Consider the following 16,707-nt stretch of genomic DNA (forward strand, 5'->3'; position numbering starts at 1 on the left):
TTAGAAGAATAAAAATGGTCAACAATGACCGCTATCTACTGGAGTTAATGTTTAATCCATTGGAGTTAGTGTTAAACTGCCAAATTTAACTTAAACTACCAAAATATCCCCAAACAGGCAATCGCTGCATTCAAATGTACATAGAAGCAAATTTTCACCCATCATACCATGGCGGGCGACTTTCTAGTGAATAAATAAAAAGTGTAATCAACACATTATAATTTTTGAAAAAATTAAAACATACTCATACAAAATTAAAATATATAAGAGAATTTTAAAAAATAATATTGTGTGAAACAAATTATAAAATTTGAGGATTACGATAAATTTAGTGAAGGATGCTTTATAAGAAGGTGGGTTTTTGTTAACAAGAAAAAATACTTCGGTTTTATTATTCAAGCATAAAAATGTTTTCACACTAATTCATCATGAGTTCAAATGCCAGAATGCTGAGAAACGAAGCTTCTAATAAAAGATAAAAATATCTTGCCTGTTATTTAAAGCATTATACGTGAACCATCTAAGAGTACTTGAAAGGTTAATTTCTTAGTAAAATAAAATAAATTACAACAACAGTTTCTTGAAATACTATAAGTTATGTCTCTTTTGGCAAAAGAAAAGAGCTTGAGTACCACTCCCCTAAAAGCCCCAGAACAGAGAAGGGCAATAACAGGGTTCTGTCCCTGGAAGGATCGCCGACACTTATTCGGCCAAAGCAAAAACAGCTAGAAATACTGTGACAGGATTGTCGAAGCCAGTTAGGAACCATTTTTTTGCGACGAGCCTGCATCAGCAGTTTTAGCACACACTGCACGACTGACCTTGTATAGGCCGAGGCAGGGAATGTGCTAAAGAAATCCAACCATTCCCATTTTTACTAACCAGATTTTCCTGTAATTAATGAATCCAGTCCAGACAACCGGTGTTCTAATGTATTTTCAATATTTTTATTTTCTTGACATAAATAGCAGTGTTATTTCATACTTTAAGATACTAAATTCAATACCTACAACTTAATTCTTTACAAGTAAAATTATTTTAAACTGCTCATAAGGTAGAAAACGATGTTTAAGAAAACACTTAATTTAAACTGTTTGTGATTGAAGTTTAGGGCAATGTCCAAGTCAACATACAAATTTAGTAAGTAGAAATGCAAAGTAGTAGTTACAAGGGTCAAAATAAATCTGTTTAAATAAAATGGTTCCGACAGTTCAATATTGCCCCAAGTAGATTATGTATTAACTGATAAAATAATAAGTAACTTGAATCCAATTAAGCAGAATAATATAATTATTTAAAATAAAGGGGTGGCAAGATATAATACGAATTAATTTTTAGAATGGACTTTTTAAACCAGTATGAACTTCGATTCAGCTCAAGGCTGAAAGGCAGTTTATATTGGTAAAGATAAATATGCCTGCAAAATTGAAAGATTACAAGCTTGAAAAAAAAAATTGAATCTTACCACCAGTCACTGACATAATTTTGGCAAAACCATGACTTTAGGTACAAAAGATTCTGCAACTTGTGTGCAACAGTTGTCTCAAACTCCTACGGAGAGAAAGAAGAAGGTCAAAAACACATGGAATATCACAAAATACACATTTTCTACAATTAATCAATAGATTAATTTAAAATATAACAATGTGCCATAAAACTTGATGAATTTATAAAAAAAATCAATTGGTTTCTTTAATTAAAAATAAATTGAATTGAAAACATTAATTGTTAATTAAGTATGCAAACTTACAAATCTGTCCAGGGACCCATTTACACACCTAGGTGCCCCGGGGCACTGACAAATATAGTGCCCCCCCCCCCCCCCACAAAAAAAAAAACATGAAGGTAATTTTTGGATATTATTTTGATAGAAGGAAAACTTTAAAATATCGATTTCATACGAAAAAAGTTAACAATTAAGATGTTTTGCAAAGAAATCATTTAATATAAATCTAAAATAAATTCCTGATTTTCATGTAAAAAATATTTTACAGTCGCAAATGGAGAAACTATGATGGTAAGGTAAATCATAACGTGCTTTCTGCGTTTCTTTGTTTTCTTGTAGTAAATTCATCTATAATGTCCTTATAACCAAGTTTTGCGGACAAACTTCCTTCTATTGATAACAGATCTAATGATGATAATTTACTATCATAAATGAGAGTACGCAAAGGACACTTAGTTCTCTTCAATAACGAAAATGATCGTTCTCTACTACAATTGGAGATTGGCAAAGTCAAAAACAATTTCAGGGCTGTATCTACATTGGCAAAAGTATCCATTTACCAAGTTTATGAACTTTTCAAAAACTTTTCGGTGATTAAACTTTCTTTTCCGATGATTGAACTAATATGAATAAATTCATCAGGGAAAGATTCCTCCAAATCACAGGAATAAGATTTTTAAAGATCTTTTGCACTTTGTTGAATATTTAGCTTGTCGCATTCAAACAAGCAAGAAAATTTCTTTAATATGCCATCATAGGCTGACATCCTGAATTTTAGTTTTGTAATAAAATTATTAGATTATATAAAAACAGGAAACCTTGAAATTTTGCTTCGAGTTTAATATGACTTCTTTACATTGTCTATCATAAAACTGTTTTGGAGTTTTTTTTCTGCCTTTTTGCACTCTGTCTTTTTGCTCAAAAAAAAAAAAGATGACTGAAATTTGGTGCCCCCTTTCCTTTGGCGCCCCGGGCCCCGAATGCCCCCCCCCCCCCCCCCGTAAATCAGTCCCTGAATCCGTCATCATCATTGTTCCCTTTCGCTAAAGTAAATTGGTTAGGAAACGTTCACTGCCCGTGAATTTATAATTAATACAGTAAATTCAAAATACATTAAAACCTATTGCTGTGTGGGAGATAAAGTATAAAAAAATACTTCCTGAAATTTTCAGACATAGAAAAAAGATACATTATTTGCAACGCATTTAAAAAATGAATAAACATATATAGATATACAACACTGCTATTATAAGTCTCGGAAAAAAGTGGGCACAAGAAAAGAAAAAAGTAAGAAAAGTGCCTAGAAGTGTCCACTAGCCACCGACATCTATAAAAATTTGAATTTTCAGATCTAATAAAATGTTTGATATGTTTTTTTATAAAAAAAGCTCAATGTGACAGATATAACTATTAAGACCCAGGTAACGAGATGTTAATCCTAGCCATTTAGCTATCAATAAAAATCAATTGTGATAAAAATAAAATTAAAAAAAAAAGCACAGAACAAATTTTTTTTACACACTCTTCCACTTTGCTGGATATCTTTAAGTTCTTCTTCTGTACACAATGGCTTTAGTGATTCATAAAGCCTGTTTAAAGTATCTCGAACTGCAGGCACAGGAAGGCGGGGCAGAGAGCGCTGACAACTATAAAGAGAAGGCTTGTAGCCACTTAACAATCTCACACAGCCACACCATAATGTAGTAAGAATTGTATGATTTCTTGGTGTTTCATCTGGAAAAAAGCAAAGTCACTTTTACTGCTTAGGAGAAATTATTTTTAAAATTTTTCAAGGTAAAATCAGTTTGAAAATTTTGTATAAATGATATTCAAAACAGAATAATACATTTAAATTTTTAGTACTTACACATCCATCCTCTATAAGATAAAAGAAGTCTAAGCAGACCTTGTCGAAGAATCATCAATATGATGAAAGAAAAAAAGCCAACAAGGCATGACACAATTAAAGCTCGTAAAGTGCGTGGAAGACCTAAAAAACAATTTCATAGGGTAGGTATTTTCAAATGAGCCGGAAGAAATCAAACACATAGATAAAGAGACAGATATAATGAAATACTGAAATCATAAAAGTGTTTTATTTGAATAACATTTAACACATAAAACTGAAAAGGTTTCACAAAGTAGTTCAAGCTTCACACTAGAAAGACTGAAATCTACAGTACACTTAGAAAGACTGAAGGGGCGAGCTTGGCCCCTTCGAGTGATTTTTTCCTGAGTGAGTACCACATTCTGTATGCATCTCTTCTAATGACTAACTAAGAACTAAATCCATAAAAGTTTTTTTGATATCTACACGACAAAATGTAAAGTGCTAGTTTCTCTTTTGAAGAGCGATTGCTATAGGCTGGTGGGCAGTCAGCAGTAGTTTTGGTCTGATCAGTAAGGCATAGGACTTGTGACCGGAGGGTCCTGGGTTTTATCCCAGGTGGTCAAAGATTCACCGTCTTCATTAATGGTGACTGGGGGGACGTCAAGTATGCTCGTGGTCACAAAGCCCTCCAAGTGAAACGATACCTCTGGGGGCATTGGACCAGGGGTGGGTGTCCAACCCCACTAATTTCAATGGCACAAATCTCCCTCACCCTCCCCAAAAAGATAAAAAATTCTCAACCCTCTTTCTTTTTTTATATTTTTAGCTCTTTTTTTTAAATTAATTTTTTTTAATTTTTTTTATTTATTTATTCATTTATTTTTAATTATTACTTTATTAGAAAAGTTCTGTGCTATATCAATGACATACACACACAGATTAAATAAATAAGTGAAATAAAATACAAATAGAATAAAATAAAATAAAATGAATACTTAAAATTATAAAAATAAATAAGTAAATACATTTTAAAATTCCCCCCCCCCCCCCAAAAAAAAAAATAGATGGCACAATTTCAGCCATAATCAGGGCTGTGGAGTCGGAGTCTAACTGATTTTTGGGTAAAGGAGTCAAGAGTCAGAGTTGTTAGAAAACGTCCCGACTTCAACTCCGGGCTTCTTTTTTTCTTTAATTTTCACCGAATCTCCTATGCATTTTTTAAAACACTACCTAATTTTTTCCATTACATGTATGAAAGCGGACTAATAAGAAAAGAAATGTCATTGACAATCAGCTGACTACCGATTTTTTATAACAGCTACTTAACGCGGTCCCTTTAGTTTGTTCAAGGGCGCCCATATAGGGGGGGGCAAGTGGGGGCTCTATCTCCCCCTTAGAAATTAGAACTTCCTTGCTTTTAATGCTTTTTTCTTTGTAAAAAATGTAAAAACATTTCTTCTCCAGCCATTAATGAATAATTTATTAAAAATGTCAAATTTTAATGATTCTAATCAATCCTGAAATCGGTTTCCATGGGAGAAAATATCCTGCTAAACCATGATTAAAATATTTGAGCCCTCCCCCCTTCCTTACAATTTTGCATATGGGCGCCCATAAGTTTGTTTGTTTTATAACTTTTTTTAACTAATAACAACTGTCAGCAAACAGTTTTGGAGCCTATTTTTTTTTAAGTAATCACTTTCTCACAAACATAATAATTTTACTTCGATCTCACTAACAAAATAGTAAAAGGAAGGTATCCCTTCAGCAATTAGACTAAGGTGGAAAACAGACTTGAATGTACCCCGCTTCTTTAAATTTAATGAAGGTTGTTGCAAAATTTTATGTCCCATAAATAAAAAGTCTTAATTCATATGTAGCAAGAGCACAAACTACAAGGGCAATACAGGATCTTCTGCAGCATTGCCTTTTCAGTAAAAAATTACAGTACAGTAACTGCTTAGCTAGGTTGATCAAGGACCATACAGGTTTAATGAAGGCTTAATGATTAATCAATCTGTTAATGTTTAATCAATTACAGCTTTGATCCACATTAAAAGAAAAGTTGTTTTAAACAGAACATCTACATAAAAGTTAGATTTAGGATAAAGTAACTCAACAAATAGAAGCAAAATCTTTTAAATGAATATTCAAAATACAATATTTACATAATTAATCATATATGCGTAACTTATGACAGCTAAGAAAATTAACTCAATGGAGTCCTAAATATTTTAAACATAACAAAAGATATCTTTAGACCAAGAATCAAGTTAACTTTATACAATATTGTTTCCCTTCCTTGTATTGCCTACATATCAAAGGTGTTGGAGAAACTATTAAAAATATGAGGGGAAAAGTATTTTACAAATTAGAAACATTTGAAGCCTTTGATTTCTTGATCTTTTAAAATATAAAGCTGCCTGAGAAGGTACAGCAAAGTTTATGTTTTTCTGCTTTTTTTGTAGATGAATCTAGTTATATACTTGTCTTAAGTCTACAATAAAGCACAGGTTTATGCATTTTTTCTTTCACTCCCTTAAAAACGTATCAAATAGTGCTTCACTATATAAACAAATATGAAATGATTTCTACAGATATAAAAAAAATAAATACATATATAATTCAAAAACAACAGTTGTTATTGATGAAAACGAACTATGTGTATGGTTTTATTACTTATAAGATCAAACGTTTTGAGCCAATCCCAAACGGAAATTATTCATGTATTTTAACAATTTACAAGTAAAAAGTTTTCAAAAAATATTTTTTTCTTACAAATTATTTTATGAATTTCGTATTTGCCTTGTAAGCAATGATAAATAATTAAAACAATTGACTATTCTTAAATATCTAACTTCAATTTACATACAATCAACACTGCTTAGTCGGATAATGTATAAATGAATACCCCGCTTATACAAATAAACCATCCCGGAACTGAATATTTCCCCATAGACGCAATAATAAAGATCCCCCCTAATTGAATAATTTTCCCCAGATAATCAAATAATATTAATCAGCTTTCACAAACAAATTTGTTGAGAAAATTTTTGAATAAATTATGTAAAGAAAGTAAGTAAGAACAATTATTGTTTATCTAGCTCATTTCAAAAACTTTTAAGCAATAACATTCATTATTTCCTTCATATAGCTCCTTTATATAGCTAACAATTTATTATTTAAGACAAATATGTCAATTTAGAAAGGTAAATAAAATTTCCCTGCTTTATCGAATAATATTTTTAAAAACCAACGATATTCAATTAAGCAGAGTCGACAGTATTTACAGCATCACAAAGTGAAGTATAGTGATTCTTCAGCTGGCTGGTTGATCATAAATATACCATAATAACATTGCTTCCAAAACAACAAATACCAATAGGTTATAATATTCAAGTCAATAATAAATTTAATAGACACAAAACTAATGAAAGTGACATAAATATATGAAAATGAAAGCATAAAATGTTACAGTACAAATACATGAAAATATAAAATGTAATACAAGTTTAAAGGTCACTACATTTTATACTTTCCAAATAGATTTCAAACAATTAATTTTTTTAAAGGTTTCACAAGAAAAATTACCTTTTGGAATGTATAAGACATGAGACATATTCCACAGGAATACATTGAATGGTGACGTTATACTTGGCTCTATTAACATCAAAGCAATACAAGTCAGAATAGAGATTCTAACATTTGACAGAGAGGCAGGCCACACTCCATTATATATTAGATTTCTGGAATAGTCAAGCATAAATAAAAGTTGAAATCTCATTAATAGATGAAGTACACAATATATACTTATTAAAAAATAAAAAATCATGATGTAATACTTATTTGGTATATCCAACTTTTTCTAAAAATCAAAACATGAAATATTTAAAATTTGGTTTTTGATTTTACCAGTTGGCAGTATGCCCCGGGTGATACCCTTCTGAGGAGTGACACCCAAAATGGATTAAAGAGATTATGAAAGAAAAAGTACTCAAATCTTGAAAATTTTCCCCAAATATCCATGTTACAGAAAATTAAAGTTTTCATATTTCAACCCAAATAGAGCACAAGATTGCTGGGAGAGACAGTTACGTATGTGTCTCGAGACAATTTTACATAAAATGTGTCCATAATTTGTACTGGTATTTTAATGTAAACTTTCATTGCATCGCATAAACATAAATTTGTTTTTAAATATTGAATGAACTTCATGTTTACATATATAAAACAATTATTTACTTAATTATTCATTTGAAGGTTGTGGGTGACACTTGTGTAACGAACAAACAACACTGGTTTTACATATGATTAAAATCAATTGTTTTCATTATTATTATGATATTTTTTGAGAATTATTTTCAGACAATTTGAACTTAAAACAACACAGTTTTTATCCAAGTAGCAATTTTTGCCATTACTTATTTCTATGGACATAATAGTTAACAAAGATGTAACAAATGTTGTGCCATTATTTGATGTTCAGCTTAAATAAACGAGCTCAATCGGTCATTTAGAAAGGGTCAATTGCCTCTCACCTGGACCAAGGAGAGGTCATGGGAGGTCACTGTGATCTCCCAAAAAATTCAATATACAGCAATTTTGGAGACATAAGTGCAACACTAGAATGTTTTAAATGCTTGATGTCCCTTTTCATTAGATGTTCTTTTGGGTGCACACCCTTATTTTATCATTTGTCAAAATTTGTGTCCCATTCGGCAAATTGAAAATGTTGCCCACCCGAACATTTATGTTCGGATCGCCTCTGCCCTCACCTCTGACTTTGAAAAACTACCCACCCAACCCTTGAAAAACTCAAAATGATGGACCAATGTTTTCCCATGAGACACTCACTTGTCTATGGGGATTTTGGCTTTTTAAGGGGGCACTCTAAGACAAAGTCAGTGATTTGAAGAAGTTGAGCATGTTTTTTTTTTTTTTTTTTTTTTTTTTTTTTTTTTTTTTTTAAATAATATCAACTAATTTTTAGTTGTAATCATCAACAGTGGCGCCGACTCTTTGGGGCCTGAGGGTGCCCGAGTCCCCCCCCTCCCCCGAATGATTTAAGAAAATTATTAGCTATTTAATGCTTTCTAAATTCAAATTTGTCTTAGTATTTTTTATTTTCCTTGTTTGAAGATAGTTACCTTGTAAAATACATTCCGTATTGAGTTAAAACAAATAATTATTACGGTAAAAAGCAGGTTAACTGAAAACGAGTGGTGTGGATAATGATAGTGTTATGGTACTGCGAGCACTTAGAATTTGTCTCAGTGTGCGAACCTGCGGATATAGTCTGTCCGATCAACAACGGAGCAGAAGCGATTGAACAACTCGGCTGTTCTTCATAACCACCGAGATATTTTGGATGAATTGGATATTCGACCAGACGTCAACGACTTCAAATTCAGTAATCTAGTCAGACAGTCGACATTTGCACCTTTCTAAAGATAGCCCTAATATTGGTATTTAAAGCAATTTTAAAAATCTCTGGTAAATAGAGAATTAACTACATACAGAATGTTAGATTTAAAATTTCGAAATATTAGTACCATTTTATTACCGTATTACTATAGTATTGCATTAGTTATTTTCAAATACTTAAATGTTTTTAGGGTATAAGACCCTATAAAAACCAGCTATTTACATACTATATTACTTTATTAACTAATATTAAACAAATTAACTTTGGGATATTATTTTATTTAATGAACTCTGAGCCTTATTCAAAGCAAGTTTAAATTAGCTATTTCACTTATCAATCAAAGTGCGACAGCAATATTTTATGATTTATTTTTTAATGATAGTTTAAGATTTATTTAAATATAATTTCTATCTTTTTATAGACAATTAACTGTTCTGTAATAGTCTAAAAACAAAATTATTACACTAGAAATTAAATTTAAATTTTTATGAAAATACCGTACAAGTGGGTTTTTTTTTTTTTTCCCCCGTTTTTCAAAGCCAAAACATGTGTCAAGATAGCGAGAGATGAGTTTTCGGGATTCTAATGTTGATAAAATGTATCTCTAAAATGCTTAAAAAACTGTAAAACTTACTTTTTTCATATCCAATTTAGAAAATTTCTCAGGGTTAGACCCGCGGTATGTCCCCCATCCTACCAATATTTTTTGTGAGTAGGCAAAACTGGGATGCAAGTCAAGTGCCCTTCCATGCAAGTCAAATGTCCTACTTTATATCAATGCCTAGCCACGGCACTGCAGGACGACTTCCCCCAAAATAGAACTGCAAAAATGTCCCTCACTAAAGCCAAGTGACATGATCTAACTGAACCAGAAAATTTGTGTACCAATTCTTAGATTGACTTTGAAAACGCCATGCCACGTATTGTTTGTTTGTATTAATCAGAAAATATGTAAATTGGCATTTTCAATGTTCAAAAATCTGAACTTATATTTAATTATTTATTTTTTTGGAAAAGGGCGGGGGGGGAGGGGGGGGACTCCGTGGGATTACATATCTCCTGGATCACCAGTGACATTTAGCCCCCCCCCCCAATAATTTTTGCAAGTCGGCGCCCCTGCTCATCATGTTACTTTTTTATTGCAAATAATCAATGTGTGATAGTTTTATTTGGGGATAACATCAATATGACATGAATCATTATTACTATTAGCCACTTCATTATTCCTGATATGATTTGGTGGGGCATAGCCGAATAAAGGTAGTAAACAGGGTTGCCAGATGTCCCAGATTTCAAGGGACAGTCCCGTATTTTGAAAAATTGTCTAGCATCCTGGGGAACTTCCATACGGGACGGCTAAAGTCCCTTATTCTAGCTAATAACAAATCATGTGGTAGCAAATGCAAAAATTATTTTTGTTTCAATTTGTTTTTTTGTTTTGGCGGCGAACCATAAGGAGCCGAATGATTGCTTCCTCTTTGCACACTAACTATTGTACACTGGTAAACTTTGTGCAAAGGGGGCAACAATGGGTCAATGTTGCCATGTTGATGATTTTGCTCTCTAGTGGCCTCTTTACGAGCTCCAAAAAAATTCACTAGGTAGTATAACCATTTAGGTACCTAAAGATGCTTTATCAGAGATTGTCATTGTTATTGTTACCTTAGATAACTTAGTCGTTCTTAGCGCGTGATTCGACTACCTTGTGGATGAGACAAAAGTATCCTTTGGGCAGACCACTTATACCGTTTTCCAAGATCTGGTAAGTTCAGATTTGGTTTACTATTTTGTCAGTTATGAATTAAGTCACTTGTTGACTTAAAATGTTTCATAGTTTTCATAAGCTCTCAACATTAATTGAAAACGGGAATGTTGGGGTACAACAATGGGCCACTTAATTTTAACGATTTCTAGTATCTTGGAGGTTCATTTTATTCTCTGTAGGGATGCTTTTGTAATATTTTGTGTTTTTTATTGCAAAAAATGGTAAAAAAAGACAGAAGAAAGCTTGGGGGTCGCCCTATCGTCCGTATTCATAGGAGTTTTTGTAGAAGGTGCTGACTGAAATCCAGAACAAATATAAACTGAGAATTTTTTAAAAATTATTTATTTTGATGAGATTAGGAATGTGAAATATGATTTCATTTCTCGGGGTTTCAAAATTTCCGTTAATGAAAAAGGTGTTGATTTCGGATGAAAATTTTTGTTGCTTAGTTAAAACTTGTCAGAACTACATATTTTCTGAGAACTAAGGTACAGTACTATACCACTACTGTATCTAGCGTTTAGTTCGTAAGATTTTTCTAGTTTTCAAAATATTTCTATGTCAAAACCTAGGCAGATTATAGAGAACATTACCTACATTTATTATGTTGAACTTTATTTGTTTTGCTGTTAAGACTCATTTTAGGAGAATGAAGAAACAAAAAACTGGTCAACAATGAACGCTTTCTACTGGAGTTTAAAGTTCATCCAGGGGAGTTAGGGTTAAAATTTCAACTATCAAAATATCACCAAACAGGCAATTGTTTCGTTCAAATGTAGAAGTAATTTTCACCTGTCATACGATGACAGGTGATATTCTAGTTAACAATATTAATACAATAAGAGTAATCTTTTTCTATGCTTTCGAACATTCTCAGATGCATAAAACTACTTCTTAAGCATCATGCACACAGTAGAGTTTATGATTGATACATTAAAGAGTAATCATTTTGTAAAAGATTTGTGCAGTTTATTTTCCAAGATTTTATAAAGCCAATTCTATATAGTTTTTCAGTAAGTAACAATGCAATAACTAGGGTTTTTTTTTCCCCCAAATAATTTTATTTACCTGACTTTGTAGTATCGCTTAGTTGCTGTACTTCGAAAAGAACCAAAAACATCTTTCCATGTTTGTGTAGCAGCTAATTCTTCCACAGTGTTTACACGTGGCTCTGCAACAGCAATTCGTGCTTCTGCCATCTTGAACTCTAAAAACAAAATTTTTACTTTTAATTCCATCAAAAAATTAAAATAATAAGAATAATTTAGGTACTTATATTAAGTTAGTAGCATAAATTTTCATTCATGACATATAAAAACATATAATTTCATCAAACTCTTGCAGCATTATATATATATATTTTTAACTTGAAAAATGTGATGTAATGGAACATAAAAGTTGGCTTTTGTGCAGATTATATGAACCACACAGTGGCATTTTAATAGCAAGTTATATTTAAATGTTTCACTCGGATCTTAAAATTGAACCACTCTTCCGTTACAGGTATAACATTGGACTTGCGAGACTTATTTACATTTACTTAGGTGAAAAAAGATTAACAATAGGAGGGGACAGGCTTGTTGAACTGTGAGGCACCTTGGACTAGTCTCAATCATTTAAATACAGTAAAACCTTGATTAAACAAGGTTTCTGTTAAGCGAGCCAATAATAAAGTCCTTTAAAAAAATGTAAATTTAATAAAATATTGAACATTCAATTTTAAAATACAAATATTTTCTGGAAATCTTTTAATATTAGCATTGTAAAAAAATTCAATCCACTTTTTAGAACTTACTGCAAGTTATTTTCTTATTTCAGTTTTTTAACTGTAAAACATTAGGTACTTTTTGTACGTTCATCTTCTTAAAATGTTCTATTGTATTTTAATAAATACATTTTAAAAATTTGTGATCCTGAGAAGTTTTTGTAGAGAGTTTCTATTAACCGAGATTTTCGACATACGAGGCACTAGTGATCGTAATTAGCTCGGATAATTGAGTTTCTAATGTACTGTCAAAAATTTTAATTTTTATTTATGACCAACAAATAGCACCATGATCCTACAAATCATATAATGAACTCATATGGTAGGTACAGTTTTATTGACCAAATGTTATTTAAGAAAGTGTTATACAGGGGTGCCCACCTAGGGGAGGGTCATGGTGCAAACTTCACCATTGAAATTTTTACTGGGATTTTGAGGGGTATATTTCCTATTTTGGGGGGGGACTCCTGCTTTCGGGGGGGGGGTATTCTCAATATTTTGGGGGCTGCGCCCTTGCTCTTGGGGTGGGCAGCGCCCCTGTATTACAGCAGTCCTGAACAATTTTCAGAAATCAGCAACTATAATTTTTAAATAGCTTTCATTAAGACTGCAGTAAATAAATAGAACTCCTGTTTTAAAGTATAAGTTCTTTCTTTTATCTCACAATTATTCGCAGTTTTTTTTTTTTTTTTTTTTTCCCTGTAATATACAAAAAAAAAAATTATGATGGCAATTTTCAGACCAGGCACATAGAGGTACTAGGTCCACTTTTTCTGGGGCACTTGGCACTTAGGACCGAGTTAACCTACCCCAAGTAATTTAAAACTTTTTTCTCTCTTAAATCACAATAGTTATAACGTTATTCAATTTGTTTGTATATTGCATGTTTCACATATACAAAAATATTAATAAAAAACTTAGGGAAATCAGCAAAGGTACATTTCATAATTATTTAACAAAAATTATACAAAATTAATTTTACCAAAAGATTAATTTTGTATCTGCACTTTTTATTATTTATATTTTCAGCTATTCTTCTAAAATTCTGCAGATAATTGGTTTGTAAAAAGGTTCTTGAATTAAACATACATTTTTGCCAAACAAGACTTCAACAGAGAAACTCAAAACAAATAATTGATTGAAAGATGAAAAAAGTAAGATGATTCTTAAAATTATCTAATTTTACTCTATCTAGTTAATTTTGGAACACAAAGACAAACTAACTTAAAGATGTCAATTTTATTGTACTTTTTCTTTGAAAATATTTGGCATTTGTTCACCAGGATTCTTTTCTTTTAATTTTAGATTTGTTTCATGCCACAAAATGATGAAAAAAAACGTCCCCCCCCCCAGCAAATACTGATGCGACTGTGCATAAAAGTGACACAAGTCATTTTTCCAGAATTCTTTCCTGTCTGCTCAGGAATTAACCAACCTTAATCCCAAATATCATTTAATGCATTTTTTACTAAATTTAATCTTCATCAATTTTCTCATGGTTTTTTTTTTTTAGTCTTAAATACATAATTGTGAACTAATACTGAATACTCATTGCTATTTTCAATTCAAGAGAGTTTAACAATTAAAATCAATTCAATGTGTTATATTGATCTTTAAATTTTATGTTTTTCATTCTATACACAAAAGAAAATAAGTTATAATTAGAATATTGGATAATATTTATCACTAAAATTATAACAGAAGTTGCTTGCATAATGCAGTCCAACATGCTCCCTTAGGCAGATCAATGTATTCCAGGGTACCCTTACAAGGTTCTGTTAAAAAATTATTTAAAAAAAGCTAATCAATTCCAAAAAAAATCTGAAATGATGAGTAAAAACTGTAGAAAACTGAACTCTTTATTAAATATTTTGATGAGAAAAACAAATGTAAGAAAGCAGACCAAGATGCCCCAACTCCCCCTACATTGTTATGAAGTTAGGCCAAATTTGATTGAAACCAGCTCTAATGGTTTGCAATCTCCTTAAAACTGCATTTTAAAAGCTGAAACTGATTTTTTTATCTTTTCTGTCTCCAGAGGGGTCAGAATTCTGTCTCCTTAAAATTAAGAGGGGAAGCTCAAGCTTCCGGAGCTTTTTGGGTAATCAGGCCCTGCATATGCAATAAAAAAAAATGTCACTTGTATCAAAATCATGCAATACTTTTTTACTATGCATCACATCAAGAGCATTTCTAAATAGTTTCTTTTTATTCACCTTTTTCCTAATTTGTATAACCAGATTAAAAGTGGAGATGAGAGACATTAACAGAGGTACTAACAAAGAGAGACATATAATATATATAATGTCTAGTGACTATAATACTAACATTACACACTATGAAAGTAAAGGTAACTATCAAAGACACAATGTAGAGGAAAAAATAAAGTTTTGGCATCTGGAAGGTTGACTGCAATGGGGAGTGTCATGTAATTATAGTTAGTCCATGTATCTATTTAATCGGAATCGCTATTCTACCTCTTAACTGCAACCGCTCCCTGACCAACGTTGTTGTTCACTTCATCATCCATCATGCGGTGCGTGCTTATGACGCAGCACTATTAAACTTAATCTTACTGAATCTCATCTATGTCCTTATTTCAAAACCATCTAAGTTCATAAACATATATATAACATGGTGTCAGAAGAAAATATTACTTGCAGATTTCGAAAAGTGCCATATTTTTAAACTTATTTTTCGTTGTGTGGACTTAAGCATCTAGAGTCAGCATGGCGCATCAACTTCTTCAGATGGAAATATTCGTTCCTGGAGATAACCCAGCAGAGGCTTGGAGCGACTGGAGACAGAAATATGAACTGTTTGAAACTGCAGTAAAGTACAGCAAGGAAGATGACGAAACTCGAATCGCTTTGTTGCTAAGCGTCATTGGAAAATCCTCATACAAAGATTACTTAACTTTCGACTTTCCAACCCTTACAGCTGGTCAGACAAGAATGTCAAGCAAGTTTTAGATAAATTTGATGACCACTACAAACCATATCGTAACGTAACACTCGCACTTTCGTGTTCAACAATATGTATCAGAAACCAGGTCAGAACTTCGACTCGTTCGTTACAGAAATCAAGCTGCAAGCAGATCAATGTGAGTTCGATGCTGCTTACGATCGGAACATTAAGGATCGCATAATTCAGGGGTTACGCGATGATGTTTTGCGTGAACGCCTGCTTAGGGAACCAGAACTCTCATTAAAAAAGACTGTAGAAATCTGCAAGTCAGCTGAGCTCTCAAAATTGCACTCTCTTGCAATGTCACAGCAATCTTCATCTAAGCAAGTTGATGCAATCAGCCATCAAAAATCCAAGAAGCTCCAGGGTCAAGGTAACTCAAGCACAAGTACACACCAATTTAAGCTAAATCTGCCAAGAAAAATGCATCTCAAGTGCAGAGAAAACGACCATGCTCCAGATGTGGGTCACAACATGCTCCCCGGAATTGTCCAGCTTATGGCAAAACCTGCCACAACTGCCAAATGCAAAACCATTTTGCTAGCGTTTGCAGACAGCAAAGGAGACATCCAAAACAGCACTCGCAAGTGTCAACAACTGAATGCTCTAACCCTAATGTGGCATACATTGGGACAATATCAACATCATCTGATTGTGATTGGCTTCAACAAATTTTTGTAAATAGTTTCCCCATTGTTTTCAAGTTGGATACCGGTGCTCAAGTAAATGTGCTTCCTTTTTCTATATTTAAAAGTCTCAAAAATTCGCCAACACTTGTTCAAACATCTCCTTCAAGTGTGTACATATACGGGTGATGCCTTACCAGTTGTTGGTAAAAGTGTTTTACAGTGTGAAGTTAATAATCAGTGTTATGCTCTTACCTTCCACATAGTGAATCTTAGTGTGCAGCCCAGTACTAAGTGCGGCTGCATGCAGTCATTTAAATCTCATCAAACGAATCGACACCACATCACAAGAAAGTGGAAAGTGCATCAACAGTGTTTCTACCAAGTGTGTTTCAAATGTTAATTCATCTAATAATAGCGTTCCTCCTCCTAACACATCTTATACACCTAAGCTGTCAAAATTAATTGAAGAGTATAGTGACATTTTTGAGGGTGTGGGTCGCCTACCCGGGAAACATAAAATCATTTTAAATGAGAATGCAGTTCCCGTTATAGCTGCATCACGCAAAATCCCATTGGCATTAGAAAATAAACTCAAGGAT

The 16,707-nt window shown here is 32.4% G+C and overlaps 1 protein-coding gene across 3 annotated transcripts in view; it reads right to left on the reverse strand.

Moving 5' to 3' along the window:
* Positions 1 to 16,707, reverse strand: part of LOC129230745 (carnitine O-palmitoyltransferase 1, liver isoform-like) — a 53,822-nt gene that overhangs the window by 31,545 nt on the left and 5,570 nt on the right. For all 3 annotated transcript variants that reach the window (XM_054865174.1, XM_054865172.1, XM_054865173.1), the window contains exons 2-6: positions 11,816 to 11,954; positions 7,149 to 7,303; positions 3,594 to 3,716; positions 3,249 to 3,460; positions 1,466 to 1,551 (exon numbers count right to left, since the gene is read on the reverse strand). In XM_054865174.1, coding sequence (XP_054721149.1) covers positions 1,466 to 1,551; positions 3,249 to 3,460; positions 3,594 to 3,716; positions 7,149 to 7,303; positions 11,816 to 11,946 — 707 coding nt within the window. In that variant the 5' untranslated portion in view covers positions 11,947 to 11,954. The remainder of the gene's footprint in view (positions 1 to 1,465; positions 1,552 to 3,248; positions 3,461 to 3,593; positions 3,717 to 7,148; positions 7,304 to 11,815; positions 11,955 to 16,707) is intronic.

This window comes from Uloborus diversus, chromosome 9 (genome assembly GCF_026930045.1).
Source record: "Uloborus diversus isolate 005 chromosome 9, Udiv.v.3.1, whole genome shotgun sequence".
Lineage (NCBI taxonomy): Eukaryota > Metazoa > Arthropoda > Arachnida > Araneae > Uloboridae > Uloborus > Uloborus diversus.